The sequence below is a fragment of the Fusarium falciforme genome, chromosome 13, assembly GCF_026873545.1.
Source record: "Fusarium falciforme chromosome 13, complete sequence".
NCBI lineage: Eukaryota > Fungi > Ascomycota > Sordariomycetes > Hypocreales > Nectriaceae > Fusarium > Fusarium falciforme.
Window position 1 is genome coordinate 875,504 of NC_070556.1, and position 24,700 is coordinate 900,203.

The following is a 24,700-nucleotide window of genomic DNA, read 5'->3' on the forward strand; positions in this document are numbered from 1 at the left end:
AGCTACTGCGTATCCACTGTCGTGTCGCAACCCAGGGATCTTAATCTAAATGTCAGACAATTGGCTCCGCAGGGATCATTGATGGCACCAGTCAATTGATGAGAATTATCTAAAGAACAAAAGAAATTGAACAGCTATGTGTTCGGGCAGAGCTATTTAAGCTCATGTCGTTAGGATTGGAATCCTTGATGCGATAAGTTGGATGTGAAACCGGATACACAACCCCAAAGTACGGGCCGCGTTTCATATCCAGTCGCACGAACCTAGTGGTGATATGCGACACTAAACGAATTACCAGCACGACTGCCTACAGTATGCTAGCCAGCCACTAAAGCGTTTCTATCGGCACGCTATCGACTCGCCAGCAGCAGCAGTCCACCTGTTGTTGTGTCACGCAGGGATGCTGAGTGCACTTGACAACTGGTAGTTCTTGTTGTCGTGATTGTAATTATTCTTAGTTAAGTTTTCATGATCTCAATGAGAGGCCCTTTGGTGCCTTATCTCATGAGTGCCCACAAGCCTGCACCGCGTACCTCGCCCCACACTACCCCTGACATCACGAGGGTACGAGCGGGGTACGGAAAGTTAGTTAAATGAAGCAATTCCCGCCAAAACACCATACAAATCATTTTAAAGCCAACAATGAATTCCTAATCAATTCTAGAAGAGAGTCAGGCACTCAATGCCTATGATGGCAAGAGCTTTATCAAGGAGGATCACAGTCATCAGCTGCACCCAAATGACCCTACCCGGATAGCTGTTTTTCCGGCGGAAACTGACCGCGGCACCAACTTCGAGCGAGCGACATCGAATAGGAATTCTTTGGGAAGATCGTCCTGAGTCGCCCAATCCGTCAACCAGTTGCCGTGTCCGTGGAATGTGTATACATCTACGAGGAACAGTCTCGCTTTGGATGATGCGAGCGTGTTTTCGTAGATGAAGCGAATGACGGGACCGACTGGAAACCACTTTTGGCTGTCGGACGCTTCGGAAGACGTCTTGTCCACCATTGCATCCATGACGGCGTCTTGAAAGCCGCCATCCTGCAGCTTGTCCCCAAGTACAAAAGCTTTCGCCAGCAGCATATATTCAGCATTTCCCCTAATCCCTGGCTCGTCGATCCGCACAGGAATTGTGCGGTAGTACAACCACTGCATGTAGACGTTGAACACGTCTGGGCTGTCGCTCTCGAGCCGGACCAGTCCTTCTTCTGATTCTCTCCAGCCGCCCAGCACAGCCTTTTTGAAGAAATCGGAGGATGCGCAGATCACCTTCTCATGTACGCTGAATGTCACTGGAGTTGAAGATCCCACAACGACTTGGATGGATCGACCACCGAGGCTAAAAGTATTAGAAGTGCTCACTTCATCCTGCCGTTTGAAACTTACTCGACTGCTTCATCTTTGTTAATTCTCATGCTTCTTCTTGCCTCTGAGTTGTGCGCTAAAGCGGCATGTAGAAAGAATGGTTTGTAATGATCGACACTACATGTATAACAGCTCGATCAAGCCATGGGGAATTGATGTGAAGAAAAGAGGCTGTAATTAATAAAACGCTATTACGAATGATTTTAGTCAAGCCACCGAGTCGTCTTTAGTACGCTTTATGACTTCATGGTGAAGCTCGAGTGTCATGATCGGTCACCGATGATGAATTAATGCTCTAAGTGGCTGAGGGGCGGGGCCTACTGAACCGTGGGCCAGTCATTCGCGAGGGGTCAGGTTTCTTTGGCACATCAAGTGGGCCGAAACCATTTACAGTACAACGAGACCCCCTCAACTTGACAATTTTGATGGCACGAATAATCTCGAGTCGTCATGGCAAAGACGCGGAAGAAGAAGAATTCGAGGCACAGAGCAAAAACATTACGCGAACCAACCTTCGCAGCTGATCCACAGGACAAGAGCAGGCTCTTTCAACACCTCCCTCAAGAACTTCGCGATAAGATATGCTCACATGTCTTCTTTTCTACCGGACTTGCTTACAGTCGGAGAGCAGTCGACCGAGTTGATCGCATCAGGATCAAACCCGCTCAAAACGCTCTCGCCATGCTTCAAACTTGTCGCCGGGCAAAAGAGGAGATTGGGGATACTTGGATCGGCCAGGTTTTTTTCAGCTTCGAAGATCCCAAGACGATGCTCGACATTTTGACCGCTTTGCCTCCTGGAACCCTCTCCAAGATGCGTCATTTGCGCGTCCTGGGCGATCCTCTTAGGCTCTCCTACGAAGATGATGATGTCTACTATCGTCTAGCTTCCACGCTCAGACTTCTCCTAGGCCTTCGCCTCGATACACTCACAGTACTTGGCACTCCCCCGTACCAAGTTAGCTACGATACTTTAAATGGTCTCATAAGCGAAAGTTGTGGGTGGAAGGAACTTCGTTACATCAGCAATAGCTCAGAAGTGTTGGGGTTTCCCAGACTTGAGCTGCTTCATTCTGACGATGAAGTTGAGAAGCACTGGTACTGGCGAAAGCCTCAACCAGCACACTGGCAAAGGGTCCTGGAGGCCAGGGACGGCGCCCTTTCGAGGCCTTCAGTCGCCATTTACCGTTCGACCGTGTCGGGCTGTCTCGGTTCAGTCATGAATGCGAACACACGCGAGCGATTTGAACAGAAAATGCCCGAACACCCAGCAACACGAGAAGCCTTTGGCATAATAGAGGATGCGGGACTGGTGGCGGATGGCGAAATAGACAAAGAGATTATGTTTATCATCAAGAGGGGGACCGGAGTTGATTACGAACAAAATAGTGACTCGCCATTCATCGAAAGCGATATCCGCCGAGATATGCCGGGAAAGTCTTGGAAAGAAATTCGATACGAGTGCATCGACAGCATCTTTTCAGATGACGACGATTCGCTGTTGTTGAGTTATGACGAAGACGATGAGGGAACGGCAGAGATTGACGCATACGACGATGTCGTCGAGTATGTGTGGCCTCCGTTGCGCTTCTTGACCGAGTGGTGAACGTGGTGGCATCATCTAAATCCATCGTCGATGGTATAAGGACATCCCGCGGTCCTAGGGCTTCAATAGTCTTGTCACATCGGCGATCTTGAGACATCGACGGTCTAGAGATAGAGGCGGTCGTGGGACAGAGGTCGGTTTGGATAATTGGGAGGTCGGAAGGGTCCTGAACAACGGCGCAGAGGAGTTGGGGGCAAAAAAAAAAAGGAAAAAAAACCAAGGGCTTTTCGGCAATGGAAATTAAGGCACCCAAAGGATCTGTCTTCTCCTCACTACCAACCCATACTGGTCGATTGCCCATGCGCCTCGGCTTCCACATCGATAGCGACAAATGGAAAATTTTCCCGAACTGTGAGGACAAGCCAGTAATGAACATTCGTGCGTTTTGACTCTCTGAAATCTGGCGGCTAATTGTGGGAGTCGCCTGGGGGGGGAGACCCGGTACGCCGTCAACCCGCTAGCAGACTGGATCTCCTTCTGTTAGATTGGCGCCTGTGTGCGGATAGAAGGGAGTTTGCTCCTCGTTATAACAATGTGTGGCTTGTGGCGGTGAAAACATCAAGAAGGGACAAACGCCCCCGCACGATGACGAAGGGAGCAAGAACAAGATCATCAAAACTTCAATCAATAAGATCATCAATTTGTAACCCACAATCTACTGAATTCACCCCTACCCCATCGCGTATCCAACATCTTCCTTCCTGCTGGAACCCCGCCACATCCAGGGACCAGAGGCTTCATTGTCTACCGCTACCTGGAGAGCTCGAGCATCGCCATGCAGCATCGTCTCAGAGGAAGGAGCAGGCTTCCCTGCCATGCCCCACGTGGGGATTCTGGTGGGATGATCTCCGTTATCTCCCCTCCGGGGAAAGAGAAAACTACGTCGATCCATTGCCGTTTTTGGTTTTGACGGAAACCCTTTTCCAAGACCCCATTGACGGCTTGTTTGACCGGCTGCAGCCACAACAGCCCCATCGTAAGGGTCGAGTCTTACGCGCAGGGCGGAGATGAGAACAAGCCAGATAGGTGCCTAATTTCAGGCAGCTGATCAAGTCGTGGCGGTGACACATGGCAAGACGCAATTGCCTTGAAAGAAGATGCATGAGAAATTGTGGTTGGGCAAGGAGGGGAGAAACTGTCGACTCCGCAGCAAATGCGACCGGGCTGGGAATAATGGCCACGATATCTTGCCCTAATTGTGAGGTGGTACGGAAAGTTGCAGTAGTGAGGCGGTGTCAAGCTCCGGAGACCTTCACGTACTGTTGGAGGAAACTTGTCAAGATCAAGTTGTTGGAATGAGGCCAAAATTAGGCGGGGATCACGATGAACGTGAACGACCTCAACTAGCACCAGGCAGCCTGCTGCCTATGAGATCAACAGATTGAACACAAATATAAGAGACCAACCTTCGTCGCTCCTTAGATATAGGGTAAACAATACAATCTCCACACTGATCTTTTATTTCAATGTCTGCATTCGTGTATCAGTGCTAGGTTGACAGGTGGCTGAAAAGTGTGCCGCTTGCCCCGCACACCCTGTCAACATCGAGTCATAGTAGGGCAGACCGGCCTGCTGGGCGCAGATCGCTTAGAGCTGACTAGATGATCTGCGTTATCTATTCGCCCCTCAGAGGAAAAACCATGCTGCTGCATTGCAGGTGTTGGTTGCGACCGAGCTTGCTGTCTCGTCTCGGGTGCGGTATTTTCTCAACCAACGTGGCCGGAAATGCATTGATCCATTGTTGCCCGATCCTCAAACCTGCAGCAACACCAAAAGAGTTATGCGCTTTGCCGTCCCAACTGCACATTGCTTTGGTCGACCTGAGATAACTTACAAGAAGGTTGCAGAGGCACGTAATCAACCCTGGTACGGTAGAAGGAGGCCGGAGCGGTAGTCAGTGACCAAACGATCCTCTTTATGTTGTTCAAGATGTGCATCCCGATGAGACATTGCGCCCGAAAGGGGAGGCCATTCAGTCGTTATCGCCAAGGACAGAGCCCCGCCCTGGGCAACTGTGTCACCGAAACCCCCCCCGGAGTGGTAAATACCCCGCAATAGAGTCGTGGCTGGGAGCCCATTACATTAAGGCTCTGCATCACCACACCACATGCTTGTTTGTGTCCACGCCTAATCAGAAATCTCAGCAACAGGCTGATATAGCAGCTTGCGTGGAAGACTTTGACGCGCATCAAGTGCGCAAGCGGCCGAAATACGTCTCACAAACAGTCACGAACCAACACTACACGTAGCGGAGAACAACATGTCCGTCGTCTCTTCTCATACGGCAAATCCTGCTTCAGAATGGAACGACTCCGGAATAAGCATGGTTTACAAAGCAGAGTGGAAAGACTGTATGAATACCTTGCCCTCCACGCCCAAAGCCTTTTGCGGATAACAATCAGTTCTTGATTTCATGGAGTTCCAAGCTAAGGAATATCCTTACCCAACGTACCTTTACCGAGCCCATGTTCACGGCCACCCTTTCCCTCGATGGATAGATGAATGTGTCGGGGAGTATTGCGAGAGCTTTGCTTCTGACTTTCATAGCTGGGTGGAATGGGATGCTAGATCAGAGATCTATGTTGCCATGTGCGACCCCGTGGAATGTTTCACGATCGAGGGCCTATTTTCAGAGCTCGGCCAGCACTTGAATAAGACCCAAATATGCCTCCAACGGCAGCAGAGTGGTGAGGAACCACTTTACACTCGCCTCGTTTCTCTTAGTGGGCACTTCAACTGGACGACACAGAAGATTTGCAAACTCGGCGAGAAGACCGGCGCCGATCAGGTTCCTGGCTTAGCTCTCTTCGAAAGCTCTGTGATCAAAACGAGCGGGGTGCATATTTGGCGAGTGAAAGATATGCTCGCGTTCTTCGACGACAGCAGACTCAAAGATTCCTTGACTATTTCCTCGCAACTTCGCCGTTGGGCGATGAACGCCGATGAATATGTTTGCTGGGAATTTATTCCCCGCGACGCTTTAGTCGCCTTTGTTTCTGTGTCCGACCTAACTCAGCAGCTTGATAATAACGGAAAAGCTTTTCTGAGGAAGGAGTTTGTGAGTGCAGATAATCTCGCCAATATGAGACTACGCGGCTGCGAACGAATCTCACTTGAAGAGTATACGGAACGTGCATCAAGATTTTTACTACGAATCTTCTCCAATATTTCGTCTTGGGACGATATGAAACGACTGGATATAAATACGATTGCAAATTGGGTTTTGAGTCCTTTTGAATGGGGCTACGAGCTCATCGGCTTTTCCGAAGATTTGGAAGATTTGGAGGGATATATAGTGTCGTTCATCCAGACAGAGTTCAGAAAAAGGAGTTCCCCGAGTAATGGAGACGGGCTGATGTTGGTGAAGGCCGGAGGTTAGTGGTGCCAGTTGTATAGTCGCGTGTGTTGTGTTTGATGAGGTGTGTCCGGTGGAAGCATTGCATAGTTGCATGATGAATGGCTCTAGGGCCGAAGCCCAGGGTGTGAAGAGGATGCTGTGATTGTCTGCATGGTGCTGGGTGAGAGACGGCGTAGTCAATGATCATATCAACAGTAGTCGAATTGATTTCTCTGCCCAACTCTTCTAATCTAGATTGTCGCTTGCCTCCTAGTCCGAACAATTTTGCCCCGCGTCGTTGCATAACATGGGGTAGCCGACGAAGTTCACTCGCAACCCTTCAGCTTGCCACCTCAGCTCAACAAAGCGACGTGCAGTTCGGACAGCAGAGTGCATAACTGTCTTGGTGTTGTTACCGGTTTGGGCATCAGGCAACAATGGGTCAAGGCATTTCTGGCAACACCAGCTAAGGAAACACCGCTTCTTGCCGGTTTTATCCGCCTTAGCTGCTGCCGGTAGATAACCAACTCCCAGGTCTTCGTATTATGTGAGGCGAGGTAGGAAGCTCGGGCCACAACCAATACCCCCAATGCGGCTGCAAATTTTTCCCGAGGGCAAATAGATAACGCAGATCCTCGAGCCGACTCTAAGCGATCTGCACGGGGCGAGCGGCCTACCTACTATGACTTGATGCTGCTAGTGTGTACGCCTGCAACCTTTTGTCTCACCTCTTAGCCGACAAGCTAACAAACGCTTCCCCACCCTTGGGGTCGCCTATCCCCACACCCGCCCGCCGACCAAGCGCAACCGACCCCCGCCACGACTTGACTTGATTAGCTGCCTGCAATTAGGCACCTGTCTACGGGTGTGTGCTCATGTGCGCCCTGCTTGTAAGATTCAACCCCTGCGACGGGGGCTGTTGGGGTCTTCGACAAGGGTTTCCATCAAAACCAAAAATGGCAATGGATCGAATAGCGCGCCTCACAGCCCTCTACCCCGCAGTCGCCCACGCAGTTCTCTTCCGGCACAACGCAATTTGTCGTTTGTCGGCGGCGTATCGTAGGACGATTGGCAGTTTGTTGAGTGTCGCTTAGCCTGGCCAGTGATTAAATCACCAGTATCCCTTCAATTGTCGAGGACCTCCCGGCCGTACCGTGCCCCACACCACCCCTGTCATAAAGAAGGTACATGAGGGGAACCACACGTTGCGTCATTGATCACCACTTATATGAGCGGTGTAATGTAGCGATTTGTAGCTCGAAAGATTGCTGGTACTTCTATCATCGGATTAAATACGTGGGGGATTAGGTACCTTTGATCCGATGTATTTTAATTGGCTGCTCTCCCCTGCCGTGACCTGGCGGGAGGTCCTCGACAATTGAAGGGATATATATTTCGTCGCCAGCCGCCCGTCCTGTCATACCACTACCACCTCTTACAACACCAAGTACCCTCATTGAGCAAGTGTTTGCGCCTGAAGAGCTTCTGAGAGTGATAAGCCCCATCAAACTCTTTCAAAACTTGCCCATAATTAAGATTGCAAATACGACAATAGGGCGAAGTGTCCTAAGTGCCAATACAACCACATAACGAAGGCGGCCCCATTCGCATGTAGGCAAACTGTTATCAAAACTCGAACGGTTCCCGATGGAAAAGGCGGTACAAAGACGGAATCATACACAGCCACATGCGATGGACAAGTTCCTGGATCTCAATAGGTTCCACTTAAATGCGTCGAAGCATCCGGCTCGATTTCCACTTTGGCCAGTCGTATGTGCCCAGCCTACGCGCTAAAATACATTTGGTGGCCTTGTTAACACCAGTAGATTATTCGTACTTACCTATGAAGAGACGAGCAAAGTGGAGCCTTGTTAGGATTCTGGGTTAAGTGAAAGGTGCTATTAATTATGAAATTTCAAGGATGCTGCAACGACTGCCATCGAGCAGCACAACGTAACCACATGGAAGATCCCAACGAACAGATCAGCCTCGCCGTGTACCTGGAGTTAATACCCGAATTAAGTCCTGACGTCTTTAGCAACGAGACTATCGCACACCAGAAAGACGACCTAGCCGGAAAAATGAGCCTTGAATCCAGAAGACAGGCCTTTTGTGGTCTTGGCTCTAGAGCTAAAATATCCCGCATTTGCTTAGATGAATATGAGAGGGTTTCGAACAATGCCGGGGTTACCTTCGATGTGGATAACGTCGTGGCCTTCCCGAGTAAACTTGCTGTCGCTAAGCGAGGTATTCGCTAGTTTCCTACTCAGATAACCGTATTTGATCTTCAGTCTGATCTTCACCTCCAATCAATCCCAGTCACATATCTCGATGCGAATGGAAAGCAACATCAAGTCCACCGGCCCGTGCACCAAATTCCTCACTATACGTTCGGCCGCGTTGTTGGGTTTGAAGATATATCCTTATATCTTCTGTTCCCCAACTTATATCGAGAAGAGCAGAAGTGTAGTAAGCTCAGGGATGAAGACTTTCGGCTATGGATGGATGGCATTCTCCTCCCTGCGATATACCAATGCTACAGCACGGCCCATGTCCAGCATTATCCATCGAGCTATGACCATAGTCGTTGTAATTCTACCGCTCGTGGAGTAGAGCCACTTTCTCAACGTGTGCATCCGATGGCACGGGAACATCAATTGGTGTACTGTCTACGACCAGAGGCACTGGCGGATGTTTGGGCTTACGGACCGACGACGAGCCGCGTTGGTATTGGTGATGAATAGCAGCTCTGGGGTCTGCAACGGAGGACCTGGTGGGACTTGCATGGTATAAACTAGTTAGTCACATGATCCTGATAACTGCGAAAATTTCGTTCCCAGAGGTCGATAACGTCTTAGTCCCTCCCATCTTCTGCAACGCTGGGAGAGCCTTGTCCACCCATGATCATCTCCTCCTCCGTCTTTGCTTGGTATGCACTTCCTCAATGTGACGCTTAAGGTTATCAGGGCGGGTGAACTCTCTCTTGCACTCCGAGATGGAGCATTTGAACGCGTCTAGGGTGGGCAGGAACTGCCGATGGTAGACCCTGACGTGCCGGAGCATGGGCTTCTTGTCCCCAAATATCTGTCCACATCCTGCTATACAAAGCGTCCGGGGCTTATGTATTGTGCGGATGTGAATGCTGCGGAACTCATTAACCAACTAACCAATACTTCGACTGTCGGTAATCGAGAGATGGGCGCTTACCTCAGCTTTTTGCTTGTCAGAAAGGTCCGAGAGCACGCCAGCCAGGAACAACAATACTCCCCATTGGGCCCCCTGGCATGTCTTATACGTTTTTGCGGAGTGACTGCGTGGGTCGGCAAATGCTGTCCCAGAGCTTGAGTAGACTCTATGTCACGCCTAGATTGTTCAAGCGCGTTGACAACATCTCCGGGACTCTTCGCGTTGACTTCAGCAGGGACATTTTCGCAACCCTTCGTAAGCATCCTCCAGTCATCGTTTTCCTGACTGCTAGCATGCGAGCTACGAGAAGACTATGCCTTCAAGCAACTAGAATGGTTGGCAGTGACAGTGTCGGTGGAAGTCGTTGCGTGTAGGAGAGCCGGGTTGACTGTATGGTCTAGGGAGAGGGAGTTGGCAGTGATAAGGTCCCCATGTTGTGGCATCCCAGGTGTCTCGGTTACAATCCCTCCAGCGTTATTCAGGAGAGTTGGGTTCAAGGCATGCGGCCTAAAAGCCGTTTCCGGTACTGGCTCCATGATTGAGTGTGTTTCTGGGACTCATCAGCTAATGTATTTGTTTCAAAGCAGAAAAAAGCGATGCTTTCTCCACCTTTGATGGTTGTCGTGTGTACCTGACTGTAAGCTCAGTGCTTGAGCGCAAGCGACGAACTTCAAAAGCGCAAGACGCGCCCTTTGGACTTCTTGGTTAAAAGTAATCCGGACTAGCAGTGCGGGGGCATGTGAAGATAGTTATACTTCCAGGGTCAGGGTGTCATTGGCGCGAGGGGAAGGGTATGTAAACCACGACTCGAATGACGCAACTGTGTTCTGGCGGCGCGGCTTAGCTTCCCGAATTAGCTTTTTAGTGAGCATCTGTTGTCAAGAGTCTTCCTCAATGATTGCTGTATCTTGTCAACTTCTTGTGGTAAATACGCTCGACGTTTACTACTCCCGTGGATATGGAGGTTCATACTGGCCGGGTATCTGAAGCTGATGTTAGCAAGTCGGGGCTTTCTGGTGGGCTTCAATAGCTCCTGGTTAATCGGACGAGGAATACCGATGCGGTGGCAAAAGTCTTTTTCGGACCTTAGTTCCCCTGCCATATTACTCACGATTGTGTCATAGAGCATCACCGATGATGATGCCGGCCTAGTACGAAGTATTAAATTGCCTTAGGAACCCTGGTAGCAATCTGCTTAACTATCTTCACTCCAGGCATTTCATCACCATAGCTCGGCTAATGCTACATCAAGCTACCAGGCAGAAGTTCTCCCACGACAGCATCATCACGCATCATCAAGAATGGCGGTAGTCCAGACTTCGGAGTTCCAATTCTATGCTGGTCTCGATCCCTTCGAGCGTAGACTTCTCTACGAGCCAATCGTTCTCGAGTATGCAATGATTCAAAGTTGCAACCTGACCCGAGAAGAACCTGAGAGCCACGCTACGGTCGACTTTGACAACCTGCAGTCCGACTCCGAAGCCTTTCGCGTGCTTGTAAATAAGCTCGCCCAGGTCTGTGACAATGAACGAGGTGGGAATTCAGTCACCGCCATGACGATTCTCGAAGGGACGAGTGGACCCGAATTCGTGTTTGCAGCGAACAGGAAGGACGAAGAGGAGACTAGGGCTACCACGAGATTCGTAACGAACTTACTACAGTTGGCTGGGCAGAACCCCCAAAATCTTAGCTCCGATGCCCTCGAGAAGAGAGTACTCTGGATGATATTAGCTTTCAACATGTCCCGAATAACCGAATACAAGGACGGACTCGATAAGGCTTTAGGCCTTTGTCTGGAAGACCACGAACGGCGACAGTCCGAAGATGGTATGACATAGTATATAGCAACGCCCACTACATGACACTGACTCCAACGATGAACAGAGACCTTGAAGAGTGAACTCCAAAAGCTCAGAGAGAAATGCAACTTCTCGGTCAACAACATACGCGAGCAGGAGGAAATAAAGTGCAAGTCTCCCCCCTTCTGTCGACATACTTTATACATACCGAGACTAATTTTACCCCAGCACTGAGAGACTGTGAAAGGCTGATCAACCTGATCCATAATGCCCAGCTGGCGATGACAGGGATCAAGAAGGCCGTCAGGACGAAAGCCAGGGGCAGCGAGTTCCTCAAGTCTGAGCCGTGGTGCGAGCTAAAACATTATCTCGGCCGTTGGCATTCCTACCGTCAAGCTGCGAGCTTCATTGTTTGTGCAGCAACAGCCTGGCCGCTACTATTCCAGGACTTTACGATCACCTCACTACCATCTAGTACTCGCATATCCAAGCCCATTGTACAGTCGGACCTGACAGCTGTCGCCATTGTTCAACACATGGAGGCTTTCGAGAAAGTAAAGATGCCAGAGCTTATGCAGGATGCCGAGGATCTCCGCAGGATGGGTCTGGATAAGGCTATCCGAATTCAACTCTTGAAGAGAACTTTCAGGCCAATCGTACACGCAGAAGTTCTCATTCATCACTACCTCACCAAGAACGGAATTACAAGGCCAGATAGATTTTGGCGGCAATGGCAATACATCGGCGCCAGCAAGCCAACCTGTCGCTTATGCCACTATTACTTCGGCTCGCACTCACAGAGCCAGATTCAAGTTCGGCCTTCACATCTGAATCTGTACCCAAATTGGCGTTTACCGGAAATCTCTAACGAGGGCGATGCGGAAGCTCGAGAAGCTCACAGGAAGCTCTTGCAGAACATCGCTGAAAAGGTGCGCAATGACGCGAAGCGGACTTTGCAGCAGAGGACCACCAAAAGCAAGCAACATGACTCAAATACCTACTCTGCTACACCGAGATACCTTGTGAAGACGTCAGGGTCAACGAATTCTGATGGTCCCGCCTATTGCGAGGTTGATGCAGTCGGTGGGGGAGTCAGCCTGTGGTCGCCTTGAGGTGGAGTCTCTTGTACGGCTCAGGGACGCAAGTTGTCCACCATGCTTCGAAAGCTTGCCTCAGTTTTTGTCTCGCGTCGCTGACTCTGGGAGGTTTAGAGCTGCTGAGTCCCGTAGTCAATGGCAATATCAATTATGGTACGGAGTAGAGTTGATTTTCTGCCCCACTTTGCGGAGGGCAATGATCGCAAGACGGGTGAATAGGTTACTGTCGCACTGAGCGTGCTGAAAGGATCAAGGATCAGGTAAAGAATAATGGGCAGCAGCAGTGCGTTAATTGATTGTTGTCTGAGGTTATCTCTTGTGCGGGGTATTCCATCCCGCAGAGTTACTTAAAGCATACGGCTAGATTACTAACGCAGTTGTTTCATGAGGCCGCGAAGATCATGCCTACCCTGCGACAGTTACCCTAAACAACGGATAAAAAAAAAAAAAAAACACGACGCCAGTTGCTGGGTTAACCAGCACAGATAGCCTGCCATTTAGCGCTGACCAACCAAACCACTTCGGATTAATGCTAATGCGGTGTCGCTCTATTTCTTTTTAGATCTGCCATTCTCGCAATGTCAACATCGCGACATCATTCGGGTCTCAATGCTCAGCATCACCAAATCGCCCAACATGACCAGCGCAGCCGTGAATCCAACGATGCGATCGCACGGATGGAACATTGAGCTCCTCACAGCGCCCGGCGACGTTCCTTTCGCTGGCGTCTTCCAACCGGCAAAGGATGTTTTTATGACGTTTCGCGACATCGTCAATGAGATGCGTCTGAGTTTCGAGTTCCAGGATGAGAGCTCGGATGTGTGGAATGAAGTTGCTTTCGGTCTTTTGGATATGCTGAATGTGTCCGAGGATGAATGTCCCGCTCCCAAGTTCGTGCATGGCAATGGGCTGGATCAACTAGTTCCCGCCCTTCCTGAGCTAGAACCTGATGCTCCTGAAGACCGTGCGATCCTCCAGTACCGCGTTTTCAAGCACCACGATTGCGGCTTGTCAGCTGATCAGCCATCCAAGTGCCACTTTGAGGGTATGTTCAGAGAGTATTGTCTTCTCATGGCGACTCTTGCTAACCCTTTCCAGCTAGATGCGCGCAGCGCATTTCCAAGCCTGTCCGCCGGCTAGAGCCACGCTACCTGCCTCCTAAGAAGGCCTCAACTGACCCACGCTACGCGGCCTACCCCCTCCGCAAAACAGTACGCGGAAGGAAACCTGGATCTCCCTCGAAGCGATCAGCATCTGGTTCTGTGTCACCACGTAAGGATCCGGACATAGACCAGGCTGATGAGGACTTCGCCAACATGGTTGCACCCCCGGAATGCAATATCTCCGACGAAAGAGCCAAAATGACCATGGCCAACTTTCGCAACTCTTGCCTCACGTCAGCCAAGCAGTGTGCCGTTACTGGCATGGGACGCTCGTGGTGCGACAGCCCAACCATCGGTCCCGCGCTGCAGGCGTGTCACATCGTGTCTCAGCTGCAGTATCATACATACCCCGACCCAGAAGCTGATGCAGACGAAATGCAGGACGGCGGCGAGAGGGTGAGCCCTCGCCGTTTAGAGCAGGCCTGGGAACGCACCTGGGCATCAGAGAATGGGGTCCTCCTCTTCAGTCATCTCCACGACATGTTCGACCAGCGGCTCTTCTCGATACACCCGGAAACTCTCCAGGTTCGCGCTTTCATGCCATACGATATCCTCCTCGCATACCATGGCCGCAAAGCCAAAGTGCAGCGTCGGGTGGACAGAGCTGCGCTACGCCATCACTATGACATGTGCTGCATTGAGAATATGGCCGCCAAGATGCCTTTCGTGGAGCAGCTGCCCCGGACGGGGAGTGTTGCATCGACATCGGGTATTAATACTCCGCTCGAAATTCGACCCACGCTGGCCGGGATCGCAAGCCCGAGGATACTGGAGTCGCCTTCCGAGCAAAACCAGGGCCAAGATGGACAACGTCCTGATGGTGACCCCTCCAAACGGGCGCGGCAATCAGAAAGACAGCACATCCCCGAGTTGACAAGCGATTGCACGGATTCGTCTAGATCTCCAAGCGACAAACCTATGGGCGACTCGACTGCCTCTCCCGACCTCCCATGGTCACGCAAACGCAAACGAGAACATGAGCCGCGGATTGCAGCCAACCACGAGAGTTATCTTACACCTTATAACAGCGAGGGATTTTTGGCAGATGTGAGCTGGGAGTTGACAAGACTTGCAAGGCGGCGCAAATGGGGGCGGGGATATTCTTTCGCGTGAGGGCCAGAGGGGCCACGGACAGCACTGAAATAGGCGAACATAGTTGACTTCCCATGCTCGGAATCCTCCGTCACCATGTAGTAGGCGAGACGCAGGACAAGATCGGCGCCGGTTGTTTAGTGAGCCATGTAGATCCCCCCAAGGTTGCCTCAACTCTTTGCATTGCTCTTCCAAGACCTCGACCCATAATACCCCTCGCCACCTATGGCGACAGTTACAGTAACCAAAGCCATCTCCACACGCACGTGTCAGTGCATCTGATTGTTTCATCACACCGATCGAAGAGGCGGTCGGCCGCTACCACGATCAAGTCTAACCGCTCCTCATCCGCTGCGGAGCTAAAGAGTGATTTTTGAGGGGTTTTGTCTTCTGGGAATAAGGTGCTAACATCCATTGGAGAACAATGCTTGTCCAGAACTGAGTTTGGCCATCAAGTCGAGGGCCCTTGCAAAGCTGTTGGTACTAACGCACTAGTTCGCACATGACAATGATGACACGCAGCCAAGGTCAAGAACGGAGCATGCCCCGCAGCAGAGGTTAGATTTAGTGGCTTTAGTGCTGAGCTCTCTAGCGGTGATAGGGGCATAGATATAGAGGGTTTAGTGCTCTCAATGAAAATTAAAAGTACTACTAAGTACTCTATGCGCTGACTCATCAGCTCGTTACCTCTAGTCGGGTCAGAACTTTTGGGCCCTTCCTCAGTACCTAGTGGTGTGGTAGCACTGTGGTTGTTGGTCAAGGATCAGTACGGGGAACTTAAGATAGGCAATTGGTATCTCGTCGGCCAATGAACAGGGTACAGTCCTGAAATAACCAATGATGTCCTAAACCAGACTGTTGGATCCCGAGCCAGCGCCCCATAAAAGAGAGTGCTGCGCCCGTCTTGCCGACCCCTTTTTTTTTAACTTATTCATATTAGCAAGGTGCGTACACAAGCTGCCGGCTCAATCTTTAATTGAGTTTCCGTCGATCGCATTTTACCAGGTTTCGACATCTCGTTATGGCACGGACAAGACTTAATCTGTGTTCCGGTGCGGCGCAAACAAAGACATTAATGGAGGATTTAAATCCGAATTTCGAGACAATGCGGACTTCGCCAAGGTCTTCGCCGCGGTCCGATTTCGACCCCTCCATTGGCGAGACCATTGTCTGCGCGCCCTTTCCTGTGAGCGAACTGCCGGGCGTCTAGTCAACAGTGTGTTAATACAGGCAATCTTACCCAGGATGACACAACAGAACAATCCCGGCGTCGAGGCCCCACGAGATCAGTATCTTTCGAAGAAGTCTTCCAAGAGGCTGATCACAAATGGGAAGTTGTCTACCACGTCGAGAGTGGAGGCTCGCCGAGTCCTGCACGGCTACATGACAAGGCTTACTCAAGAGCCAGAAGATGAAAGAAACTACAGCTGTCTGGAGGAAGGCTAACCCTCCAAAGAGGCAGCACAAGCTATAATTGGGTCATTTTCGTCTGTGGGTTTCTAGTCATGCAGATAGCACGGGGTTACAGGTCCGGTGTCTTCTTCCCCTCTTGCTCCTTTAGCTTGTACCTATCTGGAAGTTCCCATTGAGGTAAAACGTCAAAGACTGCAACATCTCCTTCAACATCATACAATTTATGTTCGTCCGGCGGGTAAGGTCTTTCAATCTGGTACCCGATGTGGCGCGCCATTCTGTCAATGTAGCTGTTGGCCTCGGGGAAGTAGTATGGCAACTGTCTCCTCCAGTAGCCCTCCGGCCAGTCCTCGTCGAGGTAAAACTTTTTCACATCCTCGACATGCAAGGTGCCCGGCCCATTCTTGCCATGTCGGCCCAGCATGCCAAACATATTAGCGTACTGGGCAAGAGAGCAGATGGCTCCGCTGTTACCGAACCTGAAGTTGGGATTCGTGGCTTTGGAGTCATTGTGGCGCCGGTGATGGTGCTCCGCAGTGTCCTCGAGAGTCAAGGTCTCACCGTCCTTCGAGGCCGAGAGCAGTTGTTGGAGCAATGTCTTATTCAGGTTGACATTATCTCCTACCCCTCGGTCATTGCGAGTCGGAGCTGCGAGGCAGTTGATCTTGAACTGGACAGCATCGTCGGCGAACATATCGAGGTTGATGCGGGGGCCAGGATGCTCTTTGCGGGTAGGGCCAAGCACAATCTGAATCTAAAAGACCTGTTAGAGCACTGGCTTCAGAGGGGTTTGGGAAGTGACTTACGTTGTCATCCCCAAAGTTCCATACCACGCGTGCAGCTTGGGCTATCTCATCGTAGCTAATGTTGCGGCCAGAACGGTTGATGAATCCTCTGTTAGCCAGTGTATTGACCCCAGGGCATGAAGATCGCCGATAATAACCATGCCCGGAACCATTGACATGCTTCTCGTAGTAGTGGTTCTTCTCATCCCATTCAAACGGCTCCTTGTACGGAACGGGATCGTGGGGGTCAGGAATGAAGAGATCATTGTGGCCGATGGCCTTTTGTCCCTGTGCCCCGAAAGTCGGGTGATTGGAGGGAGGGAAAGCGAAGGCGAAGGGACTAAAGGTTGCGAAAAGCATAAGAAGCTTGATAGTAGAACTCATGGTGATGATGACGTGTGGCATGGTCTGATAATGCCCCAACTTGTAAATCAGACAGAGCATAAGCGGATTGATATGTCCACGCACGTCTTGGGTATTTGAAGGAAATACAGTTAGTGGAAACAATCCTCCGAAGTTCCGATATATCGATTTGAGGCTGAGGGTCGCATGTCACTTGGCTCGGCAATATGTCTCATTCGCCGATATCACATGTTCGTGGTTGCAGGCTTAAATACATTAAAGGGAAAAAAAACGCACGGAGCGATTTTTGGAATGGAATCCGCTGTTAAACCTTCGAAGCATAGGGTCTCGTGGCATCACAAACCAGGCCAGAGTCCTGGAGGACGGACCATTACGGGATTATGATCTGTCTTGTGCCAAATGCTCGCTGAACCATAGTAAGGATTACAGCCCGTCCGTTCGTCGTCAACGCCCCAAAACCCATGGCTAGACGGCTTGCTTTTGCGAGAACTCTGATTTCCGAATACGAGGCTCGGGGCAGCAACCTAGCATCCCTTACGACGCGATGACGATCTCTAGTGGGAAGTGAGCGTCACGGACAGAGACAGCAAGCCTTCGGCATGCACATTTACGAGCAACTTAAGTAAATCTTACGACGCAGAGCCTGGCCGGCTGATAGGGAGTGTCTCGTTACATCCTCAATGTAAATATGCAGGACCGAGCCCACATGTGAGAGGGCGGATTGAGGGAGCAAATTTCTATTAGTAGGTTGAAGAATAGGCGTAATAGACGCTGCTCGAGTGGTCGTCCATTAAACATTCCAACCCTAAACAGTTCCGCATGTGAAACAGTCTCTATGACGCAAACCTTACAGCTCGTAAATGCGAGTGTCAGCCGGTAACATTTGGTATCACAGGACCAGGCCAACGAGCTGGAACCCCATGTAAGCAAACTCCAAGGATACGAAACGCTCAATGTCAGGGAGCAAATAGGATAGATAGATTTGTATCGTTTTGTCGAAGCTATGTAGGACATGATGGAGGACCAAGAGCGGGACTTCAACGGTGCCTGCGCAGCGGACGAGGTACCCACCACCCGCGAGTATATGGGGTCTAGCTCGGAGTATCTAGGCGAACTTCTGGCAGCGATATCATCGAAGGGCCTTGGGCTGATCAACAAGCAATACCGCTTAGCTTGCAAAGCGATGCCGACTGGTAAGAATCCGTTCCCGAAACCTCTCGAGGACTGCAACGACGATTGCTCGGTCTCGGTCGAGCTCGGTATACCTTGTTGCCACAAGGTCTACTTGAAGTTAGGCTCTGCCACACCTTTCACTAGGCGGGAGGTCCATCCGTGGTGGCGACTACGGGAGCCATCCTCTCAAGATCCATACCGACGGATTCTCGACCCCAAGATTGCAACTGCTCTTCGTGGTAGGCCCCAAAACACCACACAGGCTGATCCAGCAAGGCTAGCGATCGGGGCAAGTAGCCGGCAGAGTAGTCAACCAGCCAGCCAGCACCCGTCGAGGCGTAGGCGAGGTTGACCACCGCGTGGTCTAAACAAGTTGACTTCGGCTAGAATGGAACTCTGTTGAAATGAGAAGATGCTAATTGCTTAATTCATCCTGAAAGTGCAGTAGGGGAACCACTGCTTATGTACAGGCACGATCTCTTGCAGAATGTTCCTCCTTCTTCCACACCTTGCCACCGCCTTGGTCGCCTCACACTTGTGATCTCCAACAAACTCGAGGCGAGCCAACAGGCCAGTAGCCAGGCCAGTGCCTCAAATCAGCACCCGACACGCTGCCAGTCGGCTATCCTTGGAGCGGGCAGAACCACAGGAGTACGTGCCAGCGGACGGAAGACGCAACCCAGCATTCGGAGACGAAGGAGTCGGTGGGAGCTTGTCGCAGGGTAGGCATGATCTTCACGGCCTCAGGAAACAATCGCGTTAGTAATCTAGCCGTATGCTTTAAGTAACTCTGCAGGATGGAGTACCCCGCACAAGAGACAACCTCAGACAACAATCAATCAACACACTGCTGCTGCTCATTATCGTTTACCTGACCCTTGATCCTTTTAGCACGCTCAGTGCGACAGAGCTGCATGATAGCGACGAGGAGATTCTTTCTTCCATAGTAGTGGGAGGAAAGAAGTAGATAGCTGCTCTTGAGAGCAGAATGGAATTGGCTTGTGTCTATATCGAAAATAGTACTTTGTATGGACGCCTGAATGCAACCTGTTCTAGAGGGCTGGCCTTAACCTGGTTGCTTGCTTCTCTACTGAAATGAGGACATCTGGGCTTGTTAAGCGAGTTGGCTTCGCCGCCTTCACAGGGAGGTATTTATGGGTCTGGAAAATCTGGTCCAATCAGATGTTAGAAAAACACATGCATCCCTAAGGCCCATGCGTCCCTATCAATTCATCATGCATCCCTATCGATTGCCATTATAAATATCTCTTTTAATTAATAATTAACTAACGTATATGTCACCCGTGCGTCGCATCCAACCATGCGTCGCACTTATACTGTATACCTAAAACGCTAAATCTTAAATTTTCTAAAATAGCCTATATAGGCCTAGGATTTTTAGGAAATTAATTTTAAATCTTTAACTCAAAGAGTTATAAACTAGTATTTTTTTTAGATTTTTAAAATATTTATTAAGTAATATATATATAAAAATAGTAAAAAAAACAGTGTGAATTCTATTGCGCTAGCGCTATAAGTATATAAAATCTAAAGAAAACTCTTAAAAATAAGTTATCTTATAAATGATTTAATCTAAAAATCTGAGCTATTTTAGGCTTAGTTTGAATTTCTAAGAATTATTTTAAAATCGCGATTTAAGGTGAAAATCTAAGTGCAACGCATGGTTGGATGCGACGCACGGGTGACATATACGTTAAGTTTTAAAGTTTTTAATCTCAATCTTTATTTATTTAACATTTTTTTTTTTTTTTTTAAAAAAAAATATTTAACTTTATATTAATTTAATTAAAGCCATCATTTAGGCACGAAGATGTGACGGTCGAGGTTCCCAACGTAGTAAACCGTAACCGAATTGGTTTATGTTGGCAGTTGTAACGGGGCGTAACGTACTGAGCGTAGGGTGGCGGATCACGTCTGATAATATCAAGAAGTATTCTTGAGTAATCAAGTTGTATTGAAAGCTGAGGTAGCTAGAGTGTCTGTCTAAGGAATGTTGTGGGGGCTTTTATAGGTATGGTCTGGGGAGTATCTCACGATGGACATCGTGAGATATCGCCACATTCTCACTCGCACAGAGTGAGAGAGTGAGCGGGACGACGGGTTCCGGAGTGAGCGGTAATACGTTGATCCGTGCCGTGCGGCGTCATGCATTCGGTCGTGGCATAGGTCGTGACAGAAGAAACATCGACAGATAGAAGCAAACGTGCGTATTTGTCTTGCCAGCATTCTGGTTAGACCCAGGGTATTGGGAGAAGTTGGCTGGCCCCAGGTTGAAGGCGCAGCTAATTCGTCTTTTAGAGACAGAACTACACACTCTGGACCACAACCGATTATCAGGGACAGATTTCACCAACGAACAAGTCCGATACGGGAGATGATGAGGAGAATAATAATGGCGAAGAGGATGACAGTGAAAATGACGACCTCTGATACTGGGCAGCAGATGTTGCGGCAGAGCTATACTCCCCCTGCTTCTCAAGCAGTCGCTGTATCGCTGTGCGACGAAGAGGCACTGTCGGCTACTGGAGAATTTAGGGACACTGCCATCTGGATTTCTGCCCGCATGATCATATTTTCCCCGGACGTATGAGATAAGCGATCGGTGTGGGGTGACGAGGGTAAATGAAGACCCGGGGAATTTTCAGAGAGCTGGTTGAACACACCTGGGAAGATTGCAATATCGATTGTCATTAGCACCACACTTGCAAATAAACGATATAAGGAAGTAGTATTAAAGTTAGCACTTTATTAGTTGACAACTAATTCAATTTCATTCCAAGCCTAATCAACAAACGAAAGGAAAAATGTTTCCCAAGTAAAGGTGTGAATTTTAGATCAAAATAGACACAGCAGTATTGGCCGGATCCATGACCATGTAAGGAACGCTTCCCTCATCCATACTCTTGCTAGTGACAAGAAACTCAACTTCTAGCTTCTTGAGCTCGATATAGAACCGCTCGCTGATCGCTCTGATTTCTTGGTCTTCCCTGTCATCCCCACGATGCGTGCGCCATTGAGATTGAGCGAAAGTAATAAGACTGCGATCACTAGGGACCTTAAAACTAAGGAGCCAGGGTACCTGGACTGAGAGCAGCCATTGCCTTTGTCGACCGATGGGCAGCGCATCGACGAGGCTTTTCTCAGTATACTTCCTGAGCTCCTCGAGGCTTCCAGGTATTGGGCTGCAAAGGCAGGGTGGTTTGGCGAGAACGAAGGCTTGGTAGAAGTTTTGAAGGTAGTTGACTGCGGTGTGAAATGGAGCTGCAATATGAATGCTCATGGTGACAGCGTCGCACAGTTCGTCCAGAGTTTGGATGGTCGGGAAAGAATCGATCCAACCGTTTGTCTGCACCTCCTTGCACCAGTCCTGGACATATTGATCTTCTTGCACCATCTTGTCTGCCGTATCCTTGTCGTAGTACATCAGAAGCGTGCTCATGACGTACTCTCGAATGCAGTGCCACATAGAGACCATGTTCTTGGCATAGGCATAATTCTTGTACTTCTTGTCGGACAGGCCCTGTGCTGTGTTGGGAAGGCCCCGTTGTTCCAAGTCATTGGGGACGTAGCTCCTGACATAGTCAAAGTTCTCAAACTCATACCGAATGAACTGATACAAATAGTCAGGCTTCAGGCCAACCAGGTCCTTGATGACTTGAGGCACAAGGGTAGATCTAGCAGCAGCGTTAAGCGAGAGCGTCTTGTACCAGTGTGGCTCAAGAAGTTTGAACACAATGTGGTCCATGGGAATTGTGCGGTGGGTGGCCACTATCAGTACCTCCTCAATCATGTGCGCGCGAGTCAGATGGACACCGACTTCATGACGAATCCAGTCAGAGACTTGAGCACACGTCTTGGCATATCGCCACGCCCAGTCGCTTTCTTCATGGTTGGATGGGTCCGTGGGAAGTCTCCTTTGGTTGAAGATGGTGACGGAGTTTGCCATGGTGCTCTTGTAGTCGCAAACAATGGCAACTGGGTGTAGTTGGCCGTCCGGATGGAGCTGAAAAAGTGTAACGGCCGCACATGCCCAGCTGTTGTCCGAGACAGGTTCTTTGTGATGCAGTTCTTCGTTAGGCTGAGCGCCAACCGCTTCCCGGAAATAGCGGCAGTCTTGAATAAAGAGCGAGCTTGGGTCGGTCTCAGGAATAGTTTGCGCCCAGTAGTCATATCCGCCCCGCTTTGCGGCCTCGATGAACTCATCCAACAGGTCCTTAGGGATCTTCTCAATCGTCGTAGGGTTGGTTCCCGTAAATGATTGATCGGCAAAGCGGCGATCGCTGTACCAGTCCGGTAAGAGACCGAGATTGGCTCCCTGTTCGATGTCTGTGCCAGACTTGCGGTGGAGCTTGTTGTACGTTTCATAGGCTTTGATGCTAGAGCCTTGATTCGCCGCATCTCTAATGTTTCCATTGACCAGGTCAAGAATCCATGCAGCAGTCTTTCCAACGATACTATCGGGAACCACCTGCTTGATCAAAATTTCCGTCTCTGCGAGACCCAGAGCATTGAAAATCTTCAACAAGGAGACCTGATCTTCTTTTGGGATGTGTTCAAGGTGGGGCGGATACTGAGCAACAGACCCATCAGGGTTCTTTGGGTAGGAAGAGTATTGGAAAATCTCCTTCTTGGCTGGAAGATCTGTGTACCGAGGCAAAGTGGGCTCAATCTGCATGACATCGAAATAGGATTCGTAGCTGGACCATATTAGCGCGCGTAATCAATTATACTAGTTCGAGCTGCAAGTCTCACCTTCGCTCGATTCGACTGTAGGCATGAGTCAATGCGGCTTGAGTTCCAGAGTATGTCCCTTCTGTGATGTTTCCTCCACCTAGCGCTGGAGGCTGTTCAAGGTGCCTCGGGTTTGGTTTGGCATACAACTTCAACTTCACAAGCTCTCTATTGAAGACACCAGGGTCAATGTCGGCAAAGGGCACATCCTTGATGTTGATTTGGAGTTCTTTCTCGCGTGCATCAAGAGACGGATGTTTCAGAATTTCATCTGGCTTGGGAACCGGTGGAGTATTGGGCGGCCGTACCGGTAGATCAGCATTGAGAATAGCCATGTTTGTGGTTGACAGAGCTCGTATTGGGATTCTCACGTCTGCAAGAGTAGACTTGAATGGGAGATGAGTTACTGAGTTGATAAGGAGGAGAGGAAAGAAACCGGCCAAGGGTATTTATAATTCATTTCTTCCTTCTTCATGCTCACTACCTCGTTGTATTACCCCGTCAGAGTCATTGGTGCACCGGCAAATTTGGCCAGCGTTGCAAACGTCAGCGGGTATACGCAAATGAAGAAGAAAACTTGCCAGCAACCTCAGCCTCAAATCCAGCCTCAGCCAGTCACCACGCCGAAAAGATTCTTGCATAAAATAACATTGGATCCAAGAAAGGCAGTTTCCAGGTCAATGTACATTTAGAAGAGTCTAGGCGGGTGCCAAAGATAGCAATGATCCCCTCTCTGGCCTTCGGGCCGCATTTCTTCGAGATTTCACATGTCGAGACAAAAAGTGCAGAAATAGGGTTCGTGTCGGTTTGATTACGAGCTTCGGTGCTGAAGGAATGCGGAATGTAAGCAGCCACGATTCCTCTCAGCCAGTCAACGACCAAATAGTATATGCCAATGTTTGTCACACCGTAAGCTTACAGGAGCGGAGAAGTGACTCCATGATATAGAAAAATGCGAGGAGATGATTATCACGAAACGACGTAGATAGTGTTCGATGCACATAACCTATTAACCAACGTAGGTGGAAACGATCGACTGTGAGAGACGGAGGGCGAGTTCCACAACAGCAGCGCAGTTACTGCCCTGCTTCCGCAATTCCGATCATATGGTAAAATCACAGAACTATTTAATCCTCGGAGACACCAATCCAGCTCACCCATTTACGAATTTATTGGCCGTCTATAGTCACCTCATCCTATCACAACCCATTGCCTTGTCCTCCAATAAGCTTATCTCCCCTCTACGTTAGCGGAACACCCTCGTCTCAGACCTCTTTTCGGTTTGCATGTGCCATGACCACATTTGACGTAAGTGCCATTCAGTACTTGTAAAAGGAGGCAGTGTCTTTCAGCCTCCAGCAGGCATCCACTTCTTAATTTTTATGTGATATTGTCTCAAACTTCTCCACAAATGCATCGGGCCCGTTACTATGTACCGTCACCGGCCTAAATGCCACCGTCAACAAGAAGCACCTCTCCTGTCACGAATTGACTCCCATTGCTATAGAGAAATGCGGTAGGGCCGGCTAGATCTTCTGTTGTACCCCATCTACCTGCCGGACATCGAG

The 24,700-nt window shown here is 49.8% G+C and overlaps 6 protein-coding genes across 6 annotated transcripts; 3 read left to right on the top strand and 3 right to left on the bottom strand.

Moving 5' to 3' along the window:
- Window positions 1–725: 725 nt before the first annotated feature.
- On the bottom strand, window positions 726–1,417 carry NCS54_01479400 (Hypothetical protein; the record flags this gene model as incomplete). Its single annotated transcript, XM_053159923.1, has 2 exons — window positions 726–1,341; window positions 1,389–1,417. 2 exons carry the CDS (start codon window positions 1,415–1,417, stop codon window positions 726–728), a joined length of 645 nt encoding a protein of 214 aa, XP_053015898.1.
- A 391-nt stretch (window positions 1,418–1,808) lies between these two features.
- NCS54_01479500 (Hypothetical protein) lies at window positions 1,809–2,972 on the top strand (the record flags this gene model as incomplete). Its single annotated transcript, XM_053159924.1, has 1 exon — window positions 1,809–2,972. The coding sequence occupies exon 1, from the start codon at window positions 1,818–1,820 to the stop codon at window positions 2,970–2,972; it is 1,155 nt and encodes a 384-aa protein (XP_053015899.1). The 5' UTR covers window positions 1,809–1,817.
- Window positions 2,973–10,796: 7,824 nt separating this feature from the next.
- On the top strand, window positions 10,797–12,406 carry NCS54_01479600 (Hypothetical protein; the record flags this gene model as incomplete). Its single annotated transcript, XM_053159925.1, has 3 exons — window positions 10,797–11,322; window positions 11,380–11,463; window positions 11,523–12,406. The coding sequence occupies 3 exons, from the start codon at window positions 10,797–10,799 to the stop codon at window positions 12,404–12,406; spliced, it is 1,494 nt and encodes a 497-aa protein (XP_053015900.1).
- A 621-nt stretch (window positions 12,407–13,027) lies between these two features.
- Window positions 13,028–14,667, top strand: NCS54_01479700 (HNHc domain-containing protein; the record flags this gene model as incomplete). The annotated part of the gene is made up of 2 exons (XM_053159926.1): window positions 13,028–13,436; window positions 13,490–14,667. The coding sequence occupies 2 exons, from the start codon at window positions 13,028–13,030 to the stop codon at window positions 14,665–14,667; spliced, it is 1,587 nt and encodes a 528-aa protein (XP_053015901.1).
- A 1,501-nt stretch (window positions 14,668–16,168) lies between these two features.
- Window positions 16,169–17,228, bottom strand: NCS54_01479800 (HEME-HALOPEROXIDASE domain-containing protein; the record flags this gene model as incomplete). Its single annotated transcript, XM_053159927.1, has 2 exons — window positions 16,169–16,813; window positions 16,866–17,228. The coding sequence occupies 2 exons, from the start codon at window positions 17,226–17,228 to the stop codon at window positions 16,169–16,171; spliced, it is 1,008 nt and encodes a 335-aa protein (XP_053015902.1).
- A 4,003-nt stretch (window positions 17,229–21,231) lies between these two features.
- On the bottom strand, window positions 21,232–23,467 carry NCS54_01479900 (Manganese lipoxygenase; the record flags this gene model as incomplete). The annotated part of the gene is made up of 2 exons (XM_053159928.1): window positions 21,232–23,098; window positions 23,154–23,467. 2 exons carry the CDS (start codon window positions 23,465–23,467, stop codon window positions 21,232–21,234), a joined length of 2,181 nt encoding a protein of 726 aa, XP_053015903.1.
- Window positions 23,468–24,700: the final 1,233 nt, after the last annotated feature.